The following is a 20240-nucleotide window of genomic DNA, read 5'->3' as shown; positions in this document are numbered from 1 at the left end:
ACACACACACACACACACACACACACACACACACACACACACACACACACACACACACACACACACTGTGTTGTGCTCAGTTTGTGTGTGTGTGTGTGTGTGTGTGTGTGTGTGTGTGTGTGTGTGTGTGTGTGTGTGTGTGTGCCTTCTTCGCAGTAGCAGCTAGTGTATCGGGTGCCTTAGCGCCACCTTGTGCTCCGGAGCGTGGAGCATCGTGGATCCTGTCTCTGTTGCCTGATGTTCGGGTCTTCTGATCCGTCAGTGATGGGTCTATCAGAGGCAGACATGTATTGTGGTGTAGTGTTGTGTCAAATTATCAGTAATGGAATGAAACCCCATTTTAAAAGTATTTATTTTTCCTTTTCTGTTTGTTTTTAATGTTTTAATGTCATGACTGCTCATGTATGAGAGCCAGTGATTGGTTGTTGTGAGAGCAGACAGACGTGCAAACACCTTGTTTGTTGAGCTGTTCCAGCTGTGTATAAAGTAATTGTGTCATGTTGTAGCACACATGAATAAAGACTCAGTATATAGTGAGTAGGCCTATATTTTCTTTTGTTTGACTGAACATTTTGCAGAAACACAGACAGAGGATCACATGTTGTTTCTGTCCAGTAGGCGTTCCTACTTTTACGCCTGATTTACAAGATTTGAATTCCTTGTAATTAATAAAAGCCAGATGTATTTACCTAATGTATATTTTGACACAGCTAGATGAGACAGGTAATAATGCAGGTCCAGCGACAGCACACATAGTCCTGATAATTTCATTTGATAATAAACCACATTACAAAAAACAGAGTGATGCACAATGACATGGAGGCTAGTGGACAGTCTCTGCTCCTCTGGTGGGAGCAGATTTTGGCATGTAGGTCAAAGTAACTAAACCTATTCTGTACTTTGGTTAAATTTTATTACTTTATTTGAGGAATTTATACTTTATACCTGTACACTACTAAACTTCAGACAGGGAGAGGGTTTTGTAGACTGGGTTGGGGAAGGGGTGAGATTCATCATCTCAATTTAATAAAACATTTTCATGTGGTGTTTATGTGGCATATATACTCATATAGAGTAAATTAAAATGAAGTAAATAAAAAGTATTGAAAGTATATTAAGTTGAACTGATTTCAGAAGAGATTACCTGTAACTTTTATAATGAAATATAAAAACATTTGTCCTCTAGTCACGTCGAGCTGCAGTACCAACATTAGCCATTGCAGGCTGTTGGCGATAAAGGGCTAGAAGAAGAAGCATCAGAAGAAGAAGAAGAAGAAGAAGAAGCAGCAGCAGCAACCGCAGCAACAACACAACATGGCTACTTCCATGGTATACGTATAAACAGTTCACTGTGTGACTGTATCTACGATCATTGAACAGAAAAAAGGATTCGGTGAACATGGACTCATATCAGCACCGGGGTCCGTCAGAGAAGCAGCCGCCTCTTGTCTATCCTGGCGGCTTTCTGGAGACCCCCTGCACCGCCAACAGGCCACCGCCGAGCAGTGCGGCTCCTCAACCGCCACAGTGGGCACCTTCACCGGGATCGACACAGCGGGACTACGCTGCTCCTCAGTGGACTCCTTCACCGGGATATGGCGGTCATCGAGCCTACGAATTAAATTACCCCGCGCCGCCTCCCGTAGGAGGGGGTTTTGGATGGCCACGCTTGGCCCCTCCGTATGGATTTGACCCCTCGGTACCTCCGCCTCCCTTCGGCCGTTCCCCAGGCCACTTCTCGAACACAGTACCCTCCGCACCGGTAAACACATACGGTAGCCTCCTGCAGCTTAGAGCTGGTCCTCACCTCCCGGAGTGTGACTTTCAGCCGGTGTCAGGATCCGGTGAGAACCGTCAGCAGGAATATGAGGATGTCCGTGAGGCTGGGAGCCTGTTCGGCGGCCCTCTGCTTCCTCCTTTTAGTCAGGACCACCATCGGAGACTGGGAACAATAACAGCTCAGCCTGAGGATGAAGCCGCCTCACAAAGGAGGCAGGACACTGTGTGGCTCCAACGGTTCATTCAAAGCAGGAGCAAAGTGTCGAAGAGCCCGCAGACCCTGGAGCACCAGCAGCGGCCACACCACAGCTGTGTCCCCGCCCTGAGAGAGGCTGTGTACGGGGCAGCTCAGCTCCTCTCCGCACTCAAGGAGTCCTGCCAAACTCTGAAAGACAACGTGGAGAATGACGGTGTGTGGGCAGACTCCTACCCAACTGTTTTACACATGAAGCAGGAGCTCCAGGACAGAGTGAAGCTCCTTAGTCACGGAGACCATTCAAATGAACTAAGAGCTAAACTGAACCGTGTGAGGAAGAGGAGGGCCCGGAGACTGCGAGCCAGAGGTCTGCTGCAGCTGGAGGAAGATCACAGACAGGAGCGCATCGCTGAAAGAGAGGCTGCTATAGAAACGTGGAGGATGAAGCAGATACATGAGGTAGAGGAGAGGAAGAAGGTAAGATCACAGGGTTCAAAGATGGGGTTACAGCTGACGAGTTACGATTGGGGTTAATGAGTTGGCTTAATGGTCTATCACATGTTCCAAAATAGAAGAAAATTCATTCCACTGACTAAAAGCTGTGCTTCAAACTAAGAGTACTTCGTAGGAATGTAGTGGAATCGAAAGTACAATATTTTTCTTTTAAGTGGAATTGAGTTAAAGTCATACATACAAAAAAAAAAGAAGTGGAAAATATACTTTCAAGTACCTACAAGTAAATGTACTTCTCTTTTATCGTTATCTCTACCAAAGGGGAAAAGAAAGCTGTAAAACGGAGTTTAGATCTGAGTTTGTAACTGTAAAAGAAGTAATTTTCTTATAGGTCATATTTCTTATTCTTTAGATTTCTTTTCACCTCTTGACAACATGGTAGCCCTATTTTTTTATTCTCAAGCCTATGGTTCTCAATAAAAAACTAAATAAAACCTGTTATCTCTAAATAAGTGTTGGTCTAGCAGGTATTCCATGTGTGACCTTTCCCCCCATATGCAGTTTGTGAGTTGTAACAGTTTTTCCGCAGTGAGCTGTGTGAACAACCTGCTGCTGTGACTCAGGTGAACGCTCGCTACAGGAAGTAGACTGTGTCTGACTTGACTGCAGTCGTTTGATACTCCGCCCCTGAAGTCACCAGCAGCTCACGTTGACCACCAAGTCAGGCGCAGTCAGCTGAAGTAGATCTCTGACGCACTTAAAAGCATTGGAAGCATTGATGCTCCAAACACCTTAAGACGTTCAAAACCGAAGTTCTAACCTCAGGTTCTCAGGTCATCCGATGTGTGACGTGTTCTCGTTGGTGTAGATGCGGTGACGGTGAACTATAGTAGCTCTGTCACAGGAATGATGAGCAGCATAATGAATGGTGAGGACTGTTTGTGTTTGTGCACCAGGAGCAGGAGCTGAAGCTGGCTGCAGACACCGTTCTCTGTGAGGTCAGGAAGAAACAGGCCGACGTGAAGAGGATGCAGGACATCCTGAGATCTCTGGAGAAGCTACGCAGGCTGAGGAAAGAGGCAGCATCCAGGAAAGGTGAGAGGAACCTCTGTCTGCAGCCACACCGAGGACAATGAACCACAAACCCCTGTCTCACCACAGGCTGGCTTCATGTTAAAGTGATGGAGAATCACAGTTAATTTTGTGATGTGGAGGGAGGTGAGCTTCTGGTCTCAGGCTGCATCACCATGGGATTTCAAATTTATCTAACTGTTGAAGCTTTAATCGATCATAACTGTGAGTGTGAGGGAACCTGAATCCACTGCTGCTGCTTTACAATGTCGACGGAGAACACGCTGTATATAAAGAGTTTTACTGGACCTTCATGTAGTAAATGAATCCACACAGTCAGCATGAAGGAGGATTAAAATAACAGACATATTATTATTATTATTATTATTACAGATTCTTTCACAATGTCTCATTGTTTATTCAACTGATTCAACTAATCTCCACATGTTCCACCTTGTGCTGCTGTAATCTTCATGTTAACTTTTCAGTTCAGACTGGTGTCAGAAATGTTTCAGGTCTGATGTCAGATTTCCATTCATGTGACCAACATGTTAAATTGGCCTCAGATGAAACTGAAGAGCTGCAGGTCTGAAAAGACTTTAGTGTGAGTCAACAGTGTGTGTGTGTGTGTGTGTGTGTGTGTGTGTGTGTGTGTGTGTGTGTGTGTGTGTGTCTGCGTGCGTGCGTGCGTGCGTGTGCGCAGGGATTGTCACAGAGCAGGACTGTGACGAGGCGTTTGGCCGTCGACTGGAGCAGCTGAGGAGTGTGATGAAGAGGAGGACGGTGGTTTACTCGGCGGAGGAGAAAGCTCTGATGGTGATGCTGGAAGGAGAGCAGGAGGAGGAGAGGAGGAGGGAGCGGGAGAGACGGGTGAAGAAGGAGAGAGAGAGACAGCTGCACAGGAAGCACAGAGTGGATGTTATGCTGTTTGGAGGTGACACTATAGTTTAACAACAGTATGGACTGAGTCACATGTGTGTGTTTTTATTGTGGTTCATTATTTTGTTTGCTCCACAGATGAGCTTCCTGTTGATTCTTTCCTGCTGCCGTTCAGAGAATATTACACCCAGGCTCAACACTCACTGCACGCTTTAATACAGATCAGGTCAGTTTGATTCCTACAGTCACCTTTACAATGTGTGCAGCATGCAGCAGCTTCTGTTGTGAAAGCCTCAACTCCGAAAGAAAACCAGGTTCATCCTTTCAACATGTTACCAGAGGTGAATTGTTATTAATCCTCTATTATGTTTTCATCCCTCTGTGTTCAGCCAGCAGGTTGACCTGATGTCCCTGGGATGTGACTTGATATATCTGACAGGTCAAACATCAGTATAAATGTAGTAGATGTAGAGAAAGAGCAGGTTAACACTGTGAAGCTTGTTGAGTCCAGTAAACAGAGGGTGAAACAATCAGTACTTCACTTCTGTTATTAAAGCCCCTCATGTGAGAATCTTCTGTAGCTGTGGGACCATCTGGGGGTCGTGTTAAGAATGGCAGCACCAGGCTGTCTCACAGCAGGGGCTGTATTTATACCTTTCACAGCACAGACTGTCTACAGACTGCCTCTGTGTACAGACTGTCTCTGTGTGCAGACTGTCTCTGTGTGCAGACTGTCTCTGTGTGCAGACTGTCTCTGTGTACAGACTGTCTCTGTGTACAGACTGTCTCTGTGTGCAGACTGTCTCTGTGTGCAGACTGCCTCTGTGTACAGACTGCCTCTGTGTACAGACTGCCTCTGTGTACAGACTGCCTCTGTGTACAGACTGCCTCTGTGTACAGACTGTCTCTGTGTACAGACTGCCTCTGTGCAGACTGTCTCTTTGTACAGACTGCCTCTGTGTACAGACTGTCTCTGTGTACAGACCCTCAGACTGCACCTTCAAACCCTGGACCTATGAAATAAAGGTAGAACAATTTGTCCTGACCGATGTGTTTCTCTTTCAGGAGACAGTGGGATGTGTTTGTGGTTGCAGCAGATCATCCAGATGGTTCTCCACTTCCCCAGACTTGGGTCCTGCCAGACCTCCCGTCAGACCAGGACTGGGCCTCTGCCCTGCAGACTGCTGACACGGACTGAGACAGACTCTGACTCACTGGATGTACTGTCAACTAGAGCCTGAAGTACACCTGTCAGCTGAGTGTGAAGCCTGTTAGCATGAAGCCAGCTGAGGAGGACGTGGACATGAGACAGTTGTGGTGTCATTGTACTAAAGCTGGACCAGGTTCTAATCTCAACACACAGATTTTTTATTCACTGACTCTGACTCAGCACGGAATAAAAAGTAAGAACAAGTTCATGTTGTTGTTTGGTTGAGACAAGACAGTTATGTATACAATGTACACAGTCCACAGGTGTGCAAAGGTGAAATGATGGATGTCAACCTCCTGAGAAAATTTAGAACAGAAACTGCAGGGACATTTTATTTAGTGAAAACCTAAATCCATTCATATATATTTTATTTGACAGATAAACAGCTGCTGCTGCTTCCTGTAGTTTTGGAGAAGGTGAATATCTCTCCAGCTTTGTTCATATATTTCATCAGTTTTTATCTCAGTGATAAAAACATATTGTTTTTGGAAGATTTTTATTCCTCTGCGCCGGTGACGCCCAGAGCCACATGCATATTGTTTTCGGGTTGTCCCTCCATCTGTACCTACATCCGTCGGTCCCATTCTCATGGACACGATATCTCAATAACACCTTCAGGGACTTCTTCAAATTTGGTACAAATTTGGCCTCAAGGATTATCTGATTAGATTTTGGTGGTCAAAGTCAAAGGTCGATGTCATGGTGACCTCACAAAACATGATTTTGGCCTGTGAACGTAATATCTCCAGAACTCCTCAAGTGAATCGCTTCAGATTTTGCACAAATGTCCACTAGTTCTCAAAGAAGAACTGATTAGACTTCGGTGGTCAAAGGTCAAGGTAGCCTCAGGAAACACATATTTTTTTATGACTCTGTAACCTGAAACTAGTCTGAGTGGTGGAGGCAGACAACAGGGTGCTAATCCTAGTTTATTTTGTTGTTATAATTCTCAGAAATTAGCAGAGGAAATAAAGGCGTAGATTTATTTACCCCCCAATGTGTTGTTGTTTTCTTGTTGTGTCCAGTCAGATAAACAGTGAGCTGAAACTCAGTATGAAGCTCTATAGACCTGAGGAAGCTGCAGGTTCATCACTACTACAGACTCATTTCACATTGACACAATAACTTGATCCATTACTAATATAAAAATATTGATAATTGATATCTGGACCTGTGATTATTCAAAGCCGTTCATTAATGAGAACCGTGGTTTGGGTCAAGGGAGAACAGAGTGAAGAGTGTCTGGAGGTGAAAGCTCAGGAAGTCATCAGCAGTCAGGAGTTTTTAGTCCACTCGTGGACATGTGAGCAGATGAACCTGTGCTCCGCCCACAGGGACAAACGCTCTGATCATTACAGAATCATGTTTTCTATACAGAATCTATAGTGAGGCTCAAAGTTAATTATTCACAAACAATGATCAATAGATGAGTTAAAGAAATTCCAGCTGACCTGAGATCAGAGTTTACAGCAGGGTCATACTGTCATCAGCTATGATTACACTTTACTCTCTGTTGGCTTCTTCTGTGGTGTTTGTGTGGGTGGACAGTAAATCAGCTAATGGGGTTTACTGTGGGTCAATAGATTAGTGTTCCAGGTGGTTCTCCTTAAAGCACCTTCTCTAATTTAACCTGCAGTCCAGTGAAGCTTCACACACACACACACACACACACACACCTGAGAGGATCCAGTGTCACTACAGCTCCGACACACAGGTAGGTAACATTTCTTCATTTTAATATTCAGATATAGAGTTTAAATAAGAAACAGTTCAGCTGTAAGTTTTTCTAGAGATTAGAGTGAACTTGTAGTTCATCATTCTTCAAAGGCATAAAGTAAGAGAAGGGTAAATACCAGCCATTACTCTTCCTGTTAAACACATTACGATTTGATGATGAAGGCTTCACAGTCTTTGGTTAATCTGACAGTTGAGAGAAGTCTGCTGGTAAGAGTAAAAAAACACCTACATGTTCTGTTTGTGGAAACATTTAATTATGAGAAGCATAAACTATTGATATAGGACTTTTAAAAATGTGTTACCAATTCATAAAATACAACATTAAAATACATAAAAAAATAATGTAAATGGGTAAAATACATAAAACAGTGGAAGTGAACAAATAAAACTTTGTGCTGACATTAATAGAACGTCAGAAGGTTGTACGAGGGTGTTTAGCATATGATAGAGATTCTGCAGCTTCAGACATTCATATCAGTCAGGATTTCCACTATTATCACAGTTCACACAAAGTAGTGGATTATTTTAGTTTATTTTAATTCTAGACCTAAAATATTTTCTTAAAAGAAGTCTGGTACTGGCTTTAAACTGGGCTGTGTGGAACTGGTCTCACACAGTTGATGTTATTTTTCTGGTAGCATTAGCATGTCAATAATTAGCATGTTTGTGTTTCGCACGTCAGAGACACAATGAGCTTATGGAGCATCTGTCCTCTTTGCTGGAGTAAGTCCTGCACCATCTGTCTGCCTGGTGTTTGAGTGTTTCTGAGGACAGCAGGGACCCTGAGCAGGTTTAGCTCATCGCAGTCTGCCTTTGCCTTATGGTTGGGACTGTCAGTTTGACTGAAGCCTCATCTGAAACACTTCATGTTTTTATAATGTAAATGCACAGTGAGCCCGAGTCTGTATGTTACCTGGACTGAGTGTCCTGCTGCACCATGTAAACACAGTGTTGTAATCTGTTGTAATCCCTGCACATGATTCGCTCTTCATTGTGTAACACTCCACAGATATAGAAAGGCAGAGGTGGAAGCACACAGGAATTCTGGGAAAGCAAATCTGGTTTAGCTTCTAGCTTTTCTCAGATCTCTATGTCTCAATGTCTCACTGTGTTGGTGGACCTGGTCTACTGTAAGTGATGGATGGGTCAAGGACCTGGTCTACTATGAGTGATGGATGGGTCAAGGACCTGGTCTACTGTAAGTGATGGATGGGTCAAGGACCTGGTCTACTGTGAGTGATGGCGGATTCTGACCCTGATGCAGTCAGCTGAGCTCTTGTTGTGTGGGAGTTTGAAACAGTTCTCACTGTCTCACTCTCATTTCTCTTTGAGTGCAACACACACTCATGCAGGATGAAAGTCACACTTTATTTTACCGTACACTAACAAGCCGTAGTTTGTGTCAAATTAGACAAAACTATGAAAAATATGTTCTTTATTAGACATTAAAAAAAACATAGTTATTCCCTTTTAGAGGCTACACCTAATTATGCTGTGACAAGAACAACACTTAGACACTATTACACCAAATTGTACTCTAATTAATTACTAAACTATGACACACCATTTTCTTTTTTTTTTTTTTTTAAGATAATAGTCTAATGAGAAATAAAATACAATGTGATACCAGATCCAAAACATGCTGCAGTTAGATGCTCTTCTACAAATTATGCTGTAATACTGAATATTGAATACTTCCATCATGGACCTATAGCTTCATTAGACAGCTGTAGTTAGAGGAATGTAATGCCATATTACAGAGTCCTAATGGTCCAAATGAACGAGTACATGTAGCTTTTAGCTGTTTCCTCAAATAGTGTTTAGTAGTGAAATAGTCCTGGTCTCACCTAGACTTGCTGTGTCTCCATGACTCCCTGACACTTCCAAGTTAAATCAAGTCTCTTGTGTGTGTGCGTGTGTGTGTGTGTGTGTGTGTGTGTGTGTGTGTGTGTGTGTGTGCGTGTCTCTGAACTACACAGTATGGACGGCGTTCCTCTGAAGATGCCTATCTTACAGGAAATCAGAGAAGACGTCAGAGTCATTGTCCCTGATTATCTCACCATCCTGCAGGAGACGGAGGTGAGTGTGGTGTTGTTTTTGTCTCCATATGTTCACTATGTGTGTAAGTGTGACACACACTACCTCACCAGCGTGTGTCCCTGTGTGCTCTGTCCTACCACCACACACTGCTGTCCCCATGTGGCAAAGAAAATGAATGCAGCTTTACTATCAATGAAATGTCACACGTTCAACCGATCAAAATATTTTATAAAAAGTGTAATCACCAGAGAGACCTGAGTCACATGACTCAACTGAATAATCATGTCAACTTTAAAGGTGATGTTATGTCTGTTCACTGCATGTTTTGCTGCACCCATTAAGGTGTGCACTTTCCTTTAGCAACACCCAACACACAAACACTACAAGACAGGGTGCTGTTCTCAACAGTGTGTCGTGGACTTATTGTGGACTTGAATGGCTGCTGATGTGGTTTTAGACTTTTACCCCCATGTTTTTGGGTTTTAAGGTTTCCACTGGTGGATGTGTGAAACTGTACTTCATCAGCCTCGACACCCTCTGATATTTTATCTAGCGCCACCAGCGAGTCAAATTTATAACTTTATGAAGAACTATATCTCAGACGATGATTCTTACTGTGGATGAGATGTGGTTCATTCATGCTCCCCATGCTGAACTGTAATAACTCTGACTTTTCCTCTAGCGCCATCATCAGGACAACATTTACATTTGTCCAGTTCTTTTGTTTATGACCAGATACCTACAAAACTAATTCCCACCAGCCTGTTTGCTGCTAATTAGCAAATGTTAGCATGGACATTTAGACTCTTAGTCATGCTGTATGTCACCATGAGCTAACGTTCAGCTAGCATTGAGCTAGTGTTGGTGATACCTGCACCAGGTGTTGAGGTATTTCACATCAGATCAGTTCTGGTCCAACAGACTAACTCACAGTCCATGCAAATGTACAGACAGCATAGCATCAGTGATTGTATTGTATTAATGTTATAAGTATAGAGATACTTGAAGGAACTGTTTCTGTCGGTAACGCTTTGTTTCTCCGTGTGACAGTATGAGTTCAGTCTGGAGAACTGGGTGCTCACTGGGCTGCAGAATGGCTTCACCAGCCAGCACCGGCCTCAGCCCGCCACCTCTTCATCAGGACTTCTGCCATCTTGTCCTCCATACTGGATGATGTTCAAAAGCCCTCAGCAGAGCCGCCTGGCCAGCCGCCACAGCTCTGACTTCTGGGAGCCTAACCCTCGACAGCGCTCGCGCAGCCTCAACCCCGCTGTCCTGCGCACCAAGTTCACCATCTCAGAATCTGAGGACAAAGGAGAGACAGCTGCATGGAAAGCCCAGAGATGTGTGTCGGTGACAAGGAGTTCCAGTGGAGAACGTCCCACTGCTTCCAGTCAGCGTGGTCAGCAGAAAGCCTTCGTCCCAGACCTGCTCAACCCTCCGGCCTGTCTGAGCAGCCTGCCACACCAGCGCAGGAAGAACCTGCGACAGTACTCCCTCTCTGCGCTGGAGACGTCAACACAACATAAGCCCAATGCACCCAGCCAAGGCCAGAGCCTGTCCTCACACAGACCCTCTAGCAACAGGACCCCCACCACCAGAGCCAATACAGTTCACCAGCTCCCCAGCATTACCAACCACAAAACAGTAAGAGACAAACAGTTTAATATCTGTGACCAGTGGTGCTCCAGTTTTATTCACAGCAGCCATTTGAAGTCACAGTCTGACACAATGGACTTGTGAGTGAATGAGGACAAAGTGTTGACTTTGTATTTTAATGTGAAAGTGTTTACATCCACAATCGATAAGCAGAGTAGGGAGTGTTTCCTAAGTATAGAGGGCCGTGGTTTATATAACAAAGTCATGTATTCATAGCTCCAGGATAAACAGCAGTTATCACTGAGGTCTCTGAACGCAGCTAAACGTTGCTATAAAAACGTCCATCAGGACAACAAGACCAGAGACAGTAGTCAGGTGATCAGCTGATTTGACAGATTGGAAACAGAAAACTAATGAAAATGTAGTTGTTGTCATGATCTTACTGTACGACGAGATGTAGGAGAAACATTACAGGTGAGCCGTCGACTCGGACTGTTCACCTGTTTACAAGATGGATGATTACATGACTGCTTCCCTATTGGACCTGGTTTTGCCATAATTTTAAAATGATGACTTTAGCACTGATTTTTTATTAGACTTAGCCATGACTTTATGACGATTTTAGCCATGATTTTACAGATACTTTTAGTTATGATTTTACTGATAATGTAAGCAATGATTTAAGCCAAGATTCTAGTGATGATTTTGGCCATAATTTACTGATGATTTTAGCCATGATTTTAGATATGATTCTACAGATAATTTTAGCAATGATTTTGTGATGATTTCAGTGATTGTTTCATGAGTGCTGATCACAGTATACAACAGTGTAGACATTCTCTGTTACATTTTACTTCAGTAGAAGAACAGAAGTATTGGCATCAAATTATACTATATAATATACTTATTAATTAATGTGTTCATCATGTTGCTGCTGGTAAAGGTGAAACACATTTGAACAATAAGCTGTAAACACCGCATCATGTGTTAGCAGTGAGATGGATCTGAAGAAGGGCTGAGAATGAACCAAAACAACATCTGTGTTCATCACTACGAGCAACAACTTTCACATTTCAGTTATTTTCATCCTTTGTTAATATGAAATTATGAATAAGAGCGGCTTTAATGCAGCACTTCAACCTCATAGTGACTGTTACGTCCCTTAGTTGGAGCTAGGGGTGACAGGAACCGTAACGTGACAAATCAAGAATTAAACTGAGTCAATGAATACTAGAAGGTAGTTTATTGCACCCTGAAGGTCTCAACAAGGAAGTCCAATGTGGGGGAGGAAGGGACAAAGGTGGCGTGCCAAAGAAATGAACCCAATAAAACAAAATGAGGCCTAAGCGATCTCCATCTCCTGAAACAACATCTACCTAATCTAAGACAAGAGCCTCCAAAACAATACAGAGGGTGGCACCCACCACTAACCTAATGTTTCTAGACAAAGGAAAACTGAGTGTTGAGATGTACAGGGTGCCCCAACTTACCTAACTCCTTCCTCCCACCACATACCTTCAGTACATCCCTTTTACATGAACACAACTGGCAGGCTGATCACTATCCAGCAAAATGAGAGAGAGATCTCCTCATTCAGGCTCCCCTTTTATTGGAGGACTCGAGGCAGATGATTGGCCACTGGGACAGCAAGGAGCTCAATGAGCCATCCTCCCCTAGTCTGCTCAGGTGGAGCCCAATCACCAATCAGCACCTGGAGGGAAACCAAGTGAGGGAGAGAGAGAGAGGGAGAGGGAGAAAACAAAAACAGCCTGCCCTTGCCTGGCACATAACAGTGACTGTTTCAAGAAACAACTGAGGACTACACTATGAAACTAATATACATCCTACGACCTGTCATACTGTATTATATAGGATAAAGTTGCAAGCCCTACAACCTGTCCGCATGCAACAGTCTTATGCTGTGTCATCCACATGGCCTCATAACTGAGAGTTTGTGGTGTGGCTGAAGGAGATCTAATGCTGCGCTGTCTGTCTGCTGTAAAGATAGCCTTCACTCTGACTATGAATACAGCCTAAAGCTCAGGGTGTTATCTTTTCCTGAACCATTCTATAAATCTCCTCACATAAGCCAGGAGGAAAACAGGCTCCATGATGAATCCTCACTGCACAACACAGCACAATGCTTTATTTTCAGGTCTGACCCTTGAAGGTATAATAACCCTCAAGTCTTTGAATGGCCTTTAATTCTTTCTAAGAATGTCAGCACTATGTTAGCTGGAAGAGGAAATCTATCCTTACCATCTCTTTTTTTCAGCTCACATTTCCAAAATGTTTTCAGGGATCTGGACTCTAAAAATACACTGTGAAAAGTCTGCTCCCTGAATCCAGCCAGGTTATAAGAGCTTCACTAGGATTAGCAGGTGGAAGTCCTCTGAAAATGTCTTTCGCAGCAAAGCTGCATCTCAGGGTCAACCTGCTCCGACCTGCTGTCAGACTCACACAAAGAATGTGAGACATTCACATTAAATGTGTGTGACTGACTCAGCAGAGTGGTCTCTCTGTCCTCACAAACACACTCACTACAGTCTGTTGTTTCACAGTTGTCTCTCAGTCCAGACTCCTGCAGAAACTCCCCCGTGACCTCAGCCCCCCGGGGTCTCCCTTCGTCCGGTTCGGACTCGTCAGCAGAGCTCCTGTCAGCTCTGAGCCCAGAGGAGAGGGAGCTGCTGGGGGCCATCACAGCCCGGGGCTACCCCCTCCGTACTGCCATCATCGCCCTGCAGAAGACGGGCCAGCAGACGCCAGACCAGGTCAGACCACCAACACAGTCAGACCTGTGGTCTCTCTTTACTATCTGTCCTTCACAGATAGCTACACACACACACACACACACACACACACACACACACACACACACACACTCATAATATCTGATCTTATTGTCCTGGTTGACATTGACATTTCTCTCTCTTAGTCCAGTCGACAGAAAACATCAGAGTTTGTTGATCTGTGTTTAGACCACCAGCAGCACCGTACGTGTTTTAATGCAGGGTTGTTTTCAGTCTTAGTCCAAGTAGCCTGGAAACACTTGGAAACACCTGTGAATGTTTCCATGGCAACGGATAACTGACAGCTAAGAGCTGCCATTGCAGGAGATGTTTTGTATTTTGCATTATACAGAGAGTTCTATCTATATATGTATCTCATCAGTGAAGTAAGGAGCAGCTGGAGTTGGGAATAGAAGAGAAATACAGTAAACTAAGCCACTTTAATCCAATGTAAAAATAGACCCTCAGAGTTTCCACAGCCTGCTCTGTAGCCTGTGCTTCCCATGACATTTTCTCTGAATAGATCACAGACCACAGGGAGAGCTAATGGGAAAGAGCATATCAGGAAGTTTAACATGAGAAAAGAACACATGGACACACACGGACACACACACACACACACACACACACACACACACACACACACACACACACACACACATGAATCTCTGCTTGTTAGAATTCTAACACAGTGAATATTTGCTAGCTGCTACATGGAGAGAAATATTCCTGCTGGCTTCATCTGACTCACTGTTTCATGCTTTTATAACATTTACAGTCTGATCTCAGATCAGCCCCAAAGTCATCATGAGCTGGTGTGTCAGCTGCTCCATCAGCAGGAAGAACTAATGACTTAATGAGAGTATGATTCTATGTCATGCTGGCCAGGACTCTACAGGTCACTCTGCTCTCACACAGATTGTGTTTCAGCTCCTAAACCTGCAGTTAACACAAACTGCCTGAAGTCACTTCCACACGGTGGCTTAGTGTGAGCGATAATGCTTTTAAAGCTGTAATCTGTTACAGAGAAACCTAACATAACATGACATAACGTGAGCGTATGGTCAGTGGCGGGGAGTAAAGTAAGTGCATTTACACAAGTACTGTACTTAAATTATGCACTTGAACAAGCAGAGCGCTTTTAAAGCTGGACCTAGACCAACTGAGACATTCAGGAGAAGGGTCTAAAGAGAGGAGCAAGAACTAAGAACCTGATGGTCACTCTGAGCTCCAGAGATCCTATGTACGTAGAGATGGAGAAAGTTCCAGAAGAACAACCTAATGTCTGGTTTCCTCCAGACATGACTCTGAAAAGTGAGACCAAACGGTTCGATCCTGGTTTCATCAGACCAGAGAATCTGGTTTCTCCCTGGAATCAGGTTCTTGGGCTGTCTCTTCTCCCTGATGTCTCAGTCAGTCCAGGTCCAGCTCTAGAAGAGTCCTGGCTGTTCCAGACTTCTTCATGTCAGAATGATGGAGACTGTTCTCTGAGGAACCTTCAATGCAGCAGAAAGGTTTTTGAGCCCCAACACAATCCTTCACTTCATTTACAGAGTCATGATGAAGTGTCCGAATACTTATGTCAATATGATATTTTAGTTTTTACTTTTTAATACATTTGGAATATATTTCTCAAATTCTGTTTTCACTTTGTCATTATGGAGGATTGAGTGTATATTTCAGTATAAAACATAACGTGAAAACAGTGAAGAGCAATGATACTGTCTGAATGAACTGTATGGCAGGTGAAAATGACACTGTCTGAATAATATATCTAATAGTAAAACAGCCACAACTGACAATTTTCTGCAGTGAATAATTTTGCATGTAGTAATAGTAACTCAGTAGATCTCTACCGCTCACTGACTGTAACATTGTCCCAAAGTAAAGATCTGTGATCATAGATAACAATAAAACAACTACTACATACATATGATACAACAGGTGGGATTAGATGTGTGTAGTGCAGTTACAACAGGTCTGTGGTCAAAAACCACGTCTCCTCGACCGGGATGGAAACGCCATGAGATCAAATATGTGAAAGAGAATTCATGAGGAAAAGAATCTGGCCACACTGACACCAGGCTTTTATAAACCAGCAAATTCTCCAAACAACAACACAAACAGGACTGAAATGTTGAAACAACATGGAAAAAATATATAAGGAACTGAGCAAGAGGCCAGAATAAATGGTAATCAAATCATTCTGACCATTTTTGTGAAGGAGAGACAATTCATTTTTAGTGCATTAAACAATAAAGGGATTTAGTGAAGTAAATAGTGTTTAGTTATGATGTTGATGCTGTCAAAAAGTCTTTCTTGCTCATGAAGGTTCCTCGCTGAGTGAAGTGACCAGAAGTATCTGAGCAGCAGCCATGATCACAGCTGCTCCACTTCTCTAGATGATGAGGAAAGGAGCTTCAATGCTTCCTACCTTATCTCCTTTAGCATAGGAAACATTACACCTTCTTTTACCAAAGGAAAGGAGGAATGCCGTCCCACAACTGTATTTTTGTCTCATGTTATCTTATTTCAACATTTCAATCCAGTTTAGTTTGTTTTTGTGGACCAAGTGTTATAAATAAAGTTACTTCCAGATAAGTTGGTGAGGGCTTAGGGCTGTCCCACTGTCAAACCATCGAGGACATGAGGACTCTCCAGCAGACATTTTGAGCCCTTTATGCACAGTTTCCGTCAGTCTGCATTTGTGCAGAGTTTGCCTGAGGGAATTACCCAAAGTTCATAGCGTTGTGTCATTAAACACAGGGTTACCATGGTTATCAGGGGACGCGCGGAAGCGTAAAAAACAGCAAACAGTGGCCATAAAGTGCAAGAACAATTAACAAACAAGCCTGAAAGGAACAAACCCTAATGTTAGCATTACAAGAAAGAAGAAAGAAGGACATGACAGAATGAAAACAGAGCTCACTGTGATTCTGAGACTGAACTGTGGAGTTATTTGTCCTATGATGACATGATGATGAATTCCAAATATCCAAATAGGATCAGATCTGAGTCAAACAGGGAGCGAAGGGAGGGAGTAAAAATGTACAATCAAAAGTCCCAAACCCACATTTGAATGCAAATGTTTTGGCATCGTCAAGGTAACGTGATATAAGTGCTGTCCCATTCCTCTTTACACCATTTTAAGCTCTTGCAGTCACTTGCACTCAAACACTCACCAGGTGACGTCAATTAGGGGTGGAACTGATAAGATTTTATTGTTACCAATGTCATTATCGATTCTGCTTATCGATCCGATTCTTTATCGATTCCCATATCGAGGGACGGGAGCCGGCTCCCATCGTTCACTTAAAAGAGCTGGCTTGTGGCGATCGACACATCACGAATATGTCCCTTCACTGCTCTGCTTATACCGGCGATGTAGAGCGTCAAACACATGGCACTCTCAGTACTGTTGATGGATCGAACCAGTTGGAGCCGGTTCTCAACTGGAGCAGGTTCTCGATTTCCATCCTTAGTGAGGGTGTGGGTTTAGGGCTTGGGGGGACATTAGGAGTGGGCCTTTGACTTCTGACTGCAGCCCCTGTTCCATGGATGTATACATGTTCTTGAGAACGTCCTGTTCCTGAGAACCTCGTCTTGCTGACATCCTATGATGAGGGACGACTTTCATTCCTTGGTTTTTGACCCACATGATGTTGATGCGTCTTGTATGAATAAACCTTTATGTGTGTGTGTCTGCAGATCTTGAGTTACCTGGTGGCGTGTGACCACCTGTGTCAGCTGGGTTATGACATGGCTGAGGTAGAGGAGGCTCTGGAGATGTTTCAAAACTGTGAGACAAAGGTAAGAACCGCAGCACCACCTGAGCCTAAAATCCTCTCACAGACTTTACTTCATTTTGACAAAGTTACTTTGCTTTAAAGGTGTATAAACACATGACGGTTTCTTTCTCTCGAGGCCGAGGAGTTCCTTCACCTGCTCAGTCAGTTCCATGAGATGGGCTTCCAGCAGAACGCCATCAAAGAGGTGCTGCTGGTCCACGAGAACCACCGAGAGCGGGCCCTCGAGGAGCTGATGATGCGTGTGGCATGATGGACAGCAGATCAACACACACACACACACACACACACACACACACACACACACACACTCAGAGGTCATCTTGTCTGAAGATGGTCAGTGGCCTTTACAAAGGGAAAGTATATATATTATAAATGCTTTTATTTTGATATTGTAAGCATAACGATAACGACGATGATGATGAAGATGATGATGATGATGATGATGATGATCTCATACTGCACATGTATTACACAAACACTTTGTTTTGGCATGAAGACGTATCATGTGTGTCAGTAGTTCATTTTTTATTGATGTTAACTGTGATGTCACTGTGAGACTCATATTAAAGCTGTTATCAAACTAAACCAAGGCCACACTTTTATTCAGCTCAAGTGAGTGATCCTTACAGGTTTCTACTCTTTTCTATTTGGCCTGATTTACTCTGACCTCCCACAGTGGGTCTGTCTGGGAAACTGTGTTTTAAAGTTAAAGGTTTGTTATCTGTGGAAACCGGATCTGAGTCACACAAACACATATTCTCACTGTTCAACATCACCTGAATCACCTGTTCTGGTTCATCAGTCAGATGTGCTCTGTCTGTAAACAAGCAGGTTCAATCTGCAGGAAAGGTGCATGTGAACACAACTACCTTAAGAACAGAAGGTCAGAGGTGAAGCAGGAAGTCAGTCTATGAACTGACAGGGATGTGTTTACACTCTGGACCCCATCCAAAATAATGAGAAGCCACATCATTGGTAATAAACCACTGAACAGCTCCTACAGGTTGGCAGAGCACTGTGGGGATAATCTGGGACAGTCACTGAGGTCCCTAAGGTTCTGGTCCTGAGTCAGATCCAAACACTTCCCCATGATGGACTCGGAGGCTTTAGGCAGCCTCATCAGAAATGTATGTATGGATCCGATCCTGCCGAAACCTTTCATCTCACACTTCACTCTCCATCTGTTTTCGTCCACCGTGTACTCTGTGGTCACATGTCTGCTGAGCGTGAACACGGAGTCTCCTCGGACCACAGCGGTCAGCAGAGACCCTTTACTGTTCCCATACTGACCGGAGATGGCCGTCCACTGACCTGAGGTCAGACTGTAGCAGTCCATCACACACAGTAAGAAGTCATCACAGGGTCCGTTTCTCATCACATACAGATTGTCCTTATGGGCCACCATATAAAGACCATAACTGTGTTGGCGGATGAGTGTGGTGACCAGAAGCCACTGGTCTGGTTCTGGTATGTACTCGAGGATATCTGTGGCCCCCTTCCCTTTCCAGAGACAGATAAACATCCTGTTCATGGCTACAGCTGATACCACTGAGGCAGCAGGGTACGGGAGGGGGGAGACAAAACTCCAGCTCCCATTAGACACCCTGTACCTCTCCACAGATGACAGGGCTTTCATGTTGTACTCCCCCCCCAGAGCGTACAGGTAGTCCTCATGTCCCACTAGGGTGAAGTTGTAGCGGAGCTGCCGGGGGCCACAAATGGTGGACCATGTGTTAGCTGCAGGGTCGTAACAGAAACCCTTCTCTACTACCTTCTTATTCACATCATGCACCCCTCCGATAATGTACAGTCTGTTGTGGAGGACGGCCACACCGGCCATGGTGGTGCTGGTGGGCCCAGGTAGATGAGTCAGGACCCTCCACTCTCGGTGTTCCTCATCCAGGTAGCAGACAGTCCTCTGCACATCCTGCAACAGCTTAGAGGACGGAGAGTGGCTGCACACGGCCATGTAGCTACTGGGGAGAAGAGACTCAATATACTCCACCAGCTTGTTAGGTAAGGTGTGAATGTCCTCCCTTAGGTCAGCGTACATGTCTCTGATGAATAAGGCTGAGCTGTGGGACAGCTCCCACACACCATAGGTGGCAGCTGTGTGGTACATCAGCAAACAGTTCTCAGAATTAATGATATTGATCAAGTGCTTTGTGAGGACCGGCACCTGGAGAAAAGCCGTACACTCGATGGCTTCCACGATCTGGTCACTGTTGAGCACTGGTCGCTTCCCATCCAGGACCTGCAGCAAGACCAGGAACCCCAGAACCCCCACACAATGCAGCTGGATCTCCTCCTCACGGCACTCTCTCATTCCTGACTGGAACAATGCCCTGAAGTACTCACAGTTCTCAGCCAGGGTGCTTCTATCCACGGAGAAAGAGCTTCCATTGATGTTGACCCTCAGGCTGCAAGGTGGCTTACAGCATGGACGGCTGCCGGACTCCATCACCTCCATGCTGCAGAGCTTCATTACACCTCCAGCTCAGCTGCACGCTCACTACAGGGAAGGCTGAATCAAGGTTTGATCCATATGAAAACACAGCACATCCACAGCGTTTCACCACTCAGTGGCAGAGAGAGTGACGCCTCCTGTCCAGAGCACAGCTTTGAAAACCCACTCTATACATAGCAGGCAGACGTGTGACACAGTTCAAGTACGTTAT

At 44.3% G+C, this 20240-nt stretch overlaps 3 protein-coding genes and 1 long non-coding RNA gene across 4 annotated transcripts in view; 2 read left to right on the top strand and 2 right to left on the bottom strand.

Moving 5' to 3' along the window:
* LOC147817985 (uncharacterized) overlaps positions 1-4198 on the bottom strand; it is a 68599-nt gene extending 64401 nt beyond the window's left edge. The window contains exon 1 of the long non-coding RNA XR_015438416.1: positions 4114-4198. This is a non-coding gene — a long non-coding RNA (uncharacterized LOC147817985). The remainder of the gene's footprint in view (positions 1-4113) is intronic.
* pdcd7 (programmed cell death 7) lies at positions 1289-6585 on the top strand. The gene is made up of 5 exons (XM_023425524.2): positions 1289-2452; positions 3385-3523; positions 4203-4433; positions 4517-4604; positions 5444-6585. The coding sequence occupies exons 1-5, from the start codon at positions 1400-1402 to the stop codon at positions 5574-5576; spliced, it is 1644 nt and encodes a 547-aa protein (XP_023281292.1). The 5' UTR covers positions 1289-1399; the 3' UTR covers positions 5577-6585.
* Positions 6586-7111: 526 nt separating this feature from the next.
* Positions 7112-18147, top strand: ubap1lb (ubiquitin associated protein 1-like b). The gene is made up of 6 exons (XM_023425533.2): positions 7112-7302; positions 9305-9404; positions 10416-11012; positions 13526-13735; positions 17462-17563; positions 17678-18147. The coding sequence occupies exons 2-6, from the start codon at positions 9306-9308 to the stop codon at positions 17810-17812; spliced, it is 1143 nt and encodes a 380-aa protein (XP_023281301.1). The 5' UTR covers positions 7112-7302; position 9305; the 3' UTR covers positions 17813-18147.
* Positions 18144-20106, bottom strand: kbtbd13a (kelch repeat and BTB domain containing 13a). The gene has a single exon (XM_023425531.2). It carries the CDS (start codon positions 20045-20047, stop codon positions 18560-18562), a length of 1488 nt encoding a protein of 495 aa, XP_023281299.1. The 5' UTR covers positions 20048-20106; the 3' UTR covers positions 18144-18559.
* Positions 20107-20240: the final 134 nt, after the last annotated feature.

The sequence above is a fragment of the Seriola lalandi genome, unplaced genomic scaffold (assembly GCF_002814215.2).
Source record: "Seriola lalandi dorsalis isolate HSWRI2012SDOR001 ecotype SW California unplaced genomic scaffold, Sedor1 jcf7180002054784, whole genome shotgun sequence".
Lineage (NCBI taxonomy): Eukaryota > Metazoa > Chordata > Actinopteri > Carangiformes > Carangidae > Seriola > Seriola lalandi.
This window is presented reverse-complemented; position numbering and strand designations above follow the sequence as displayed.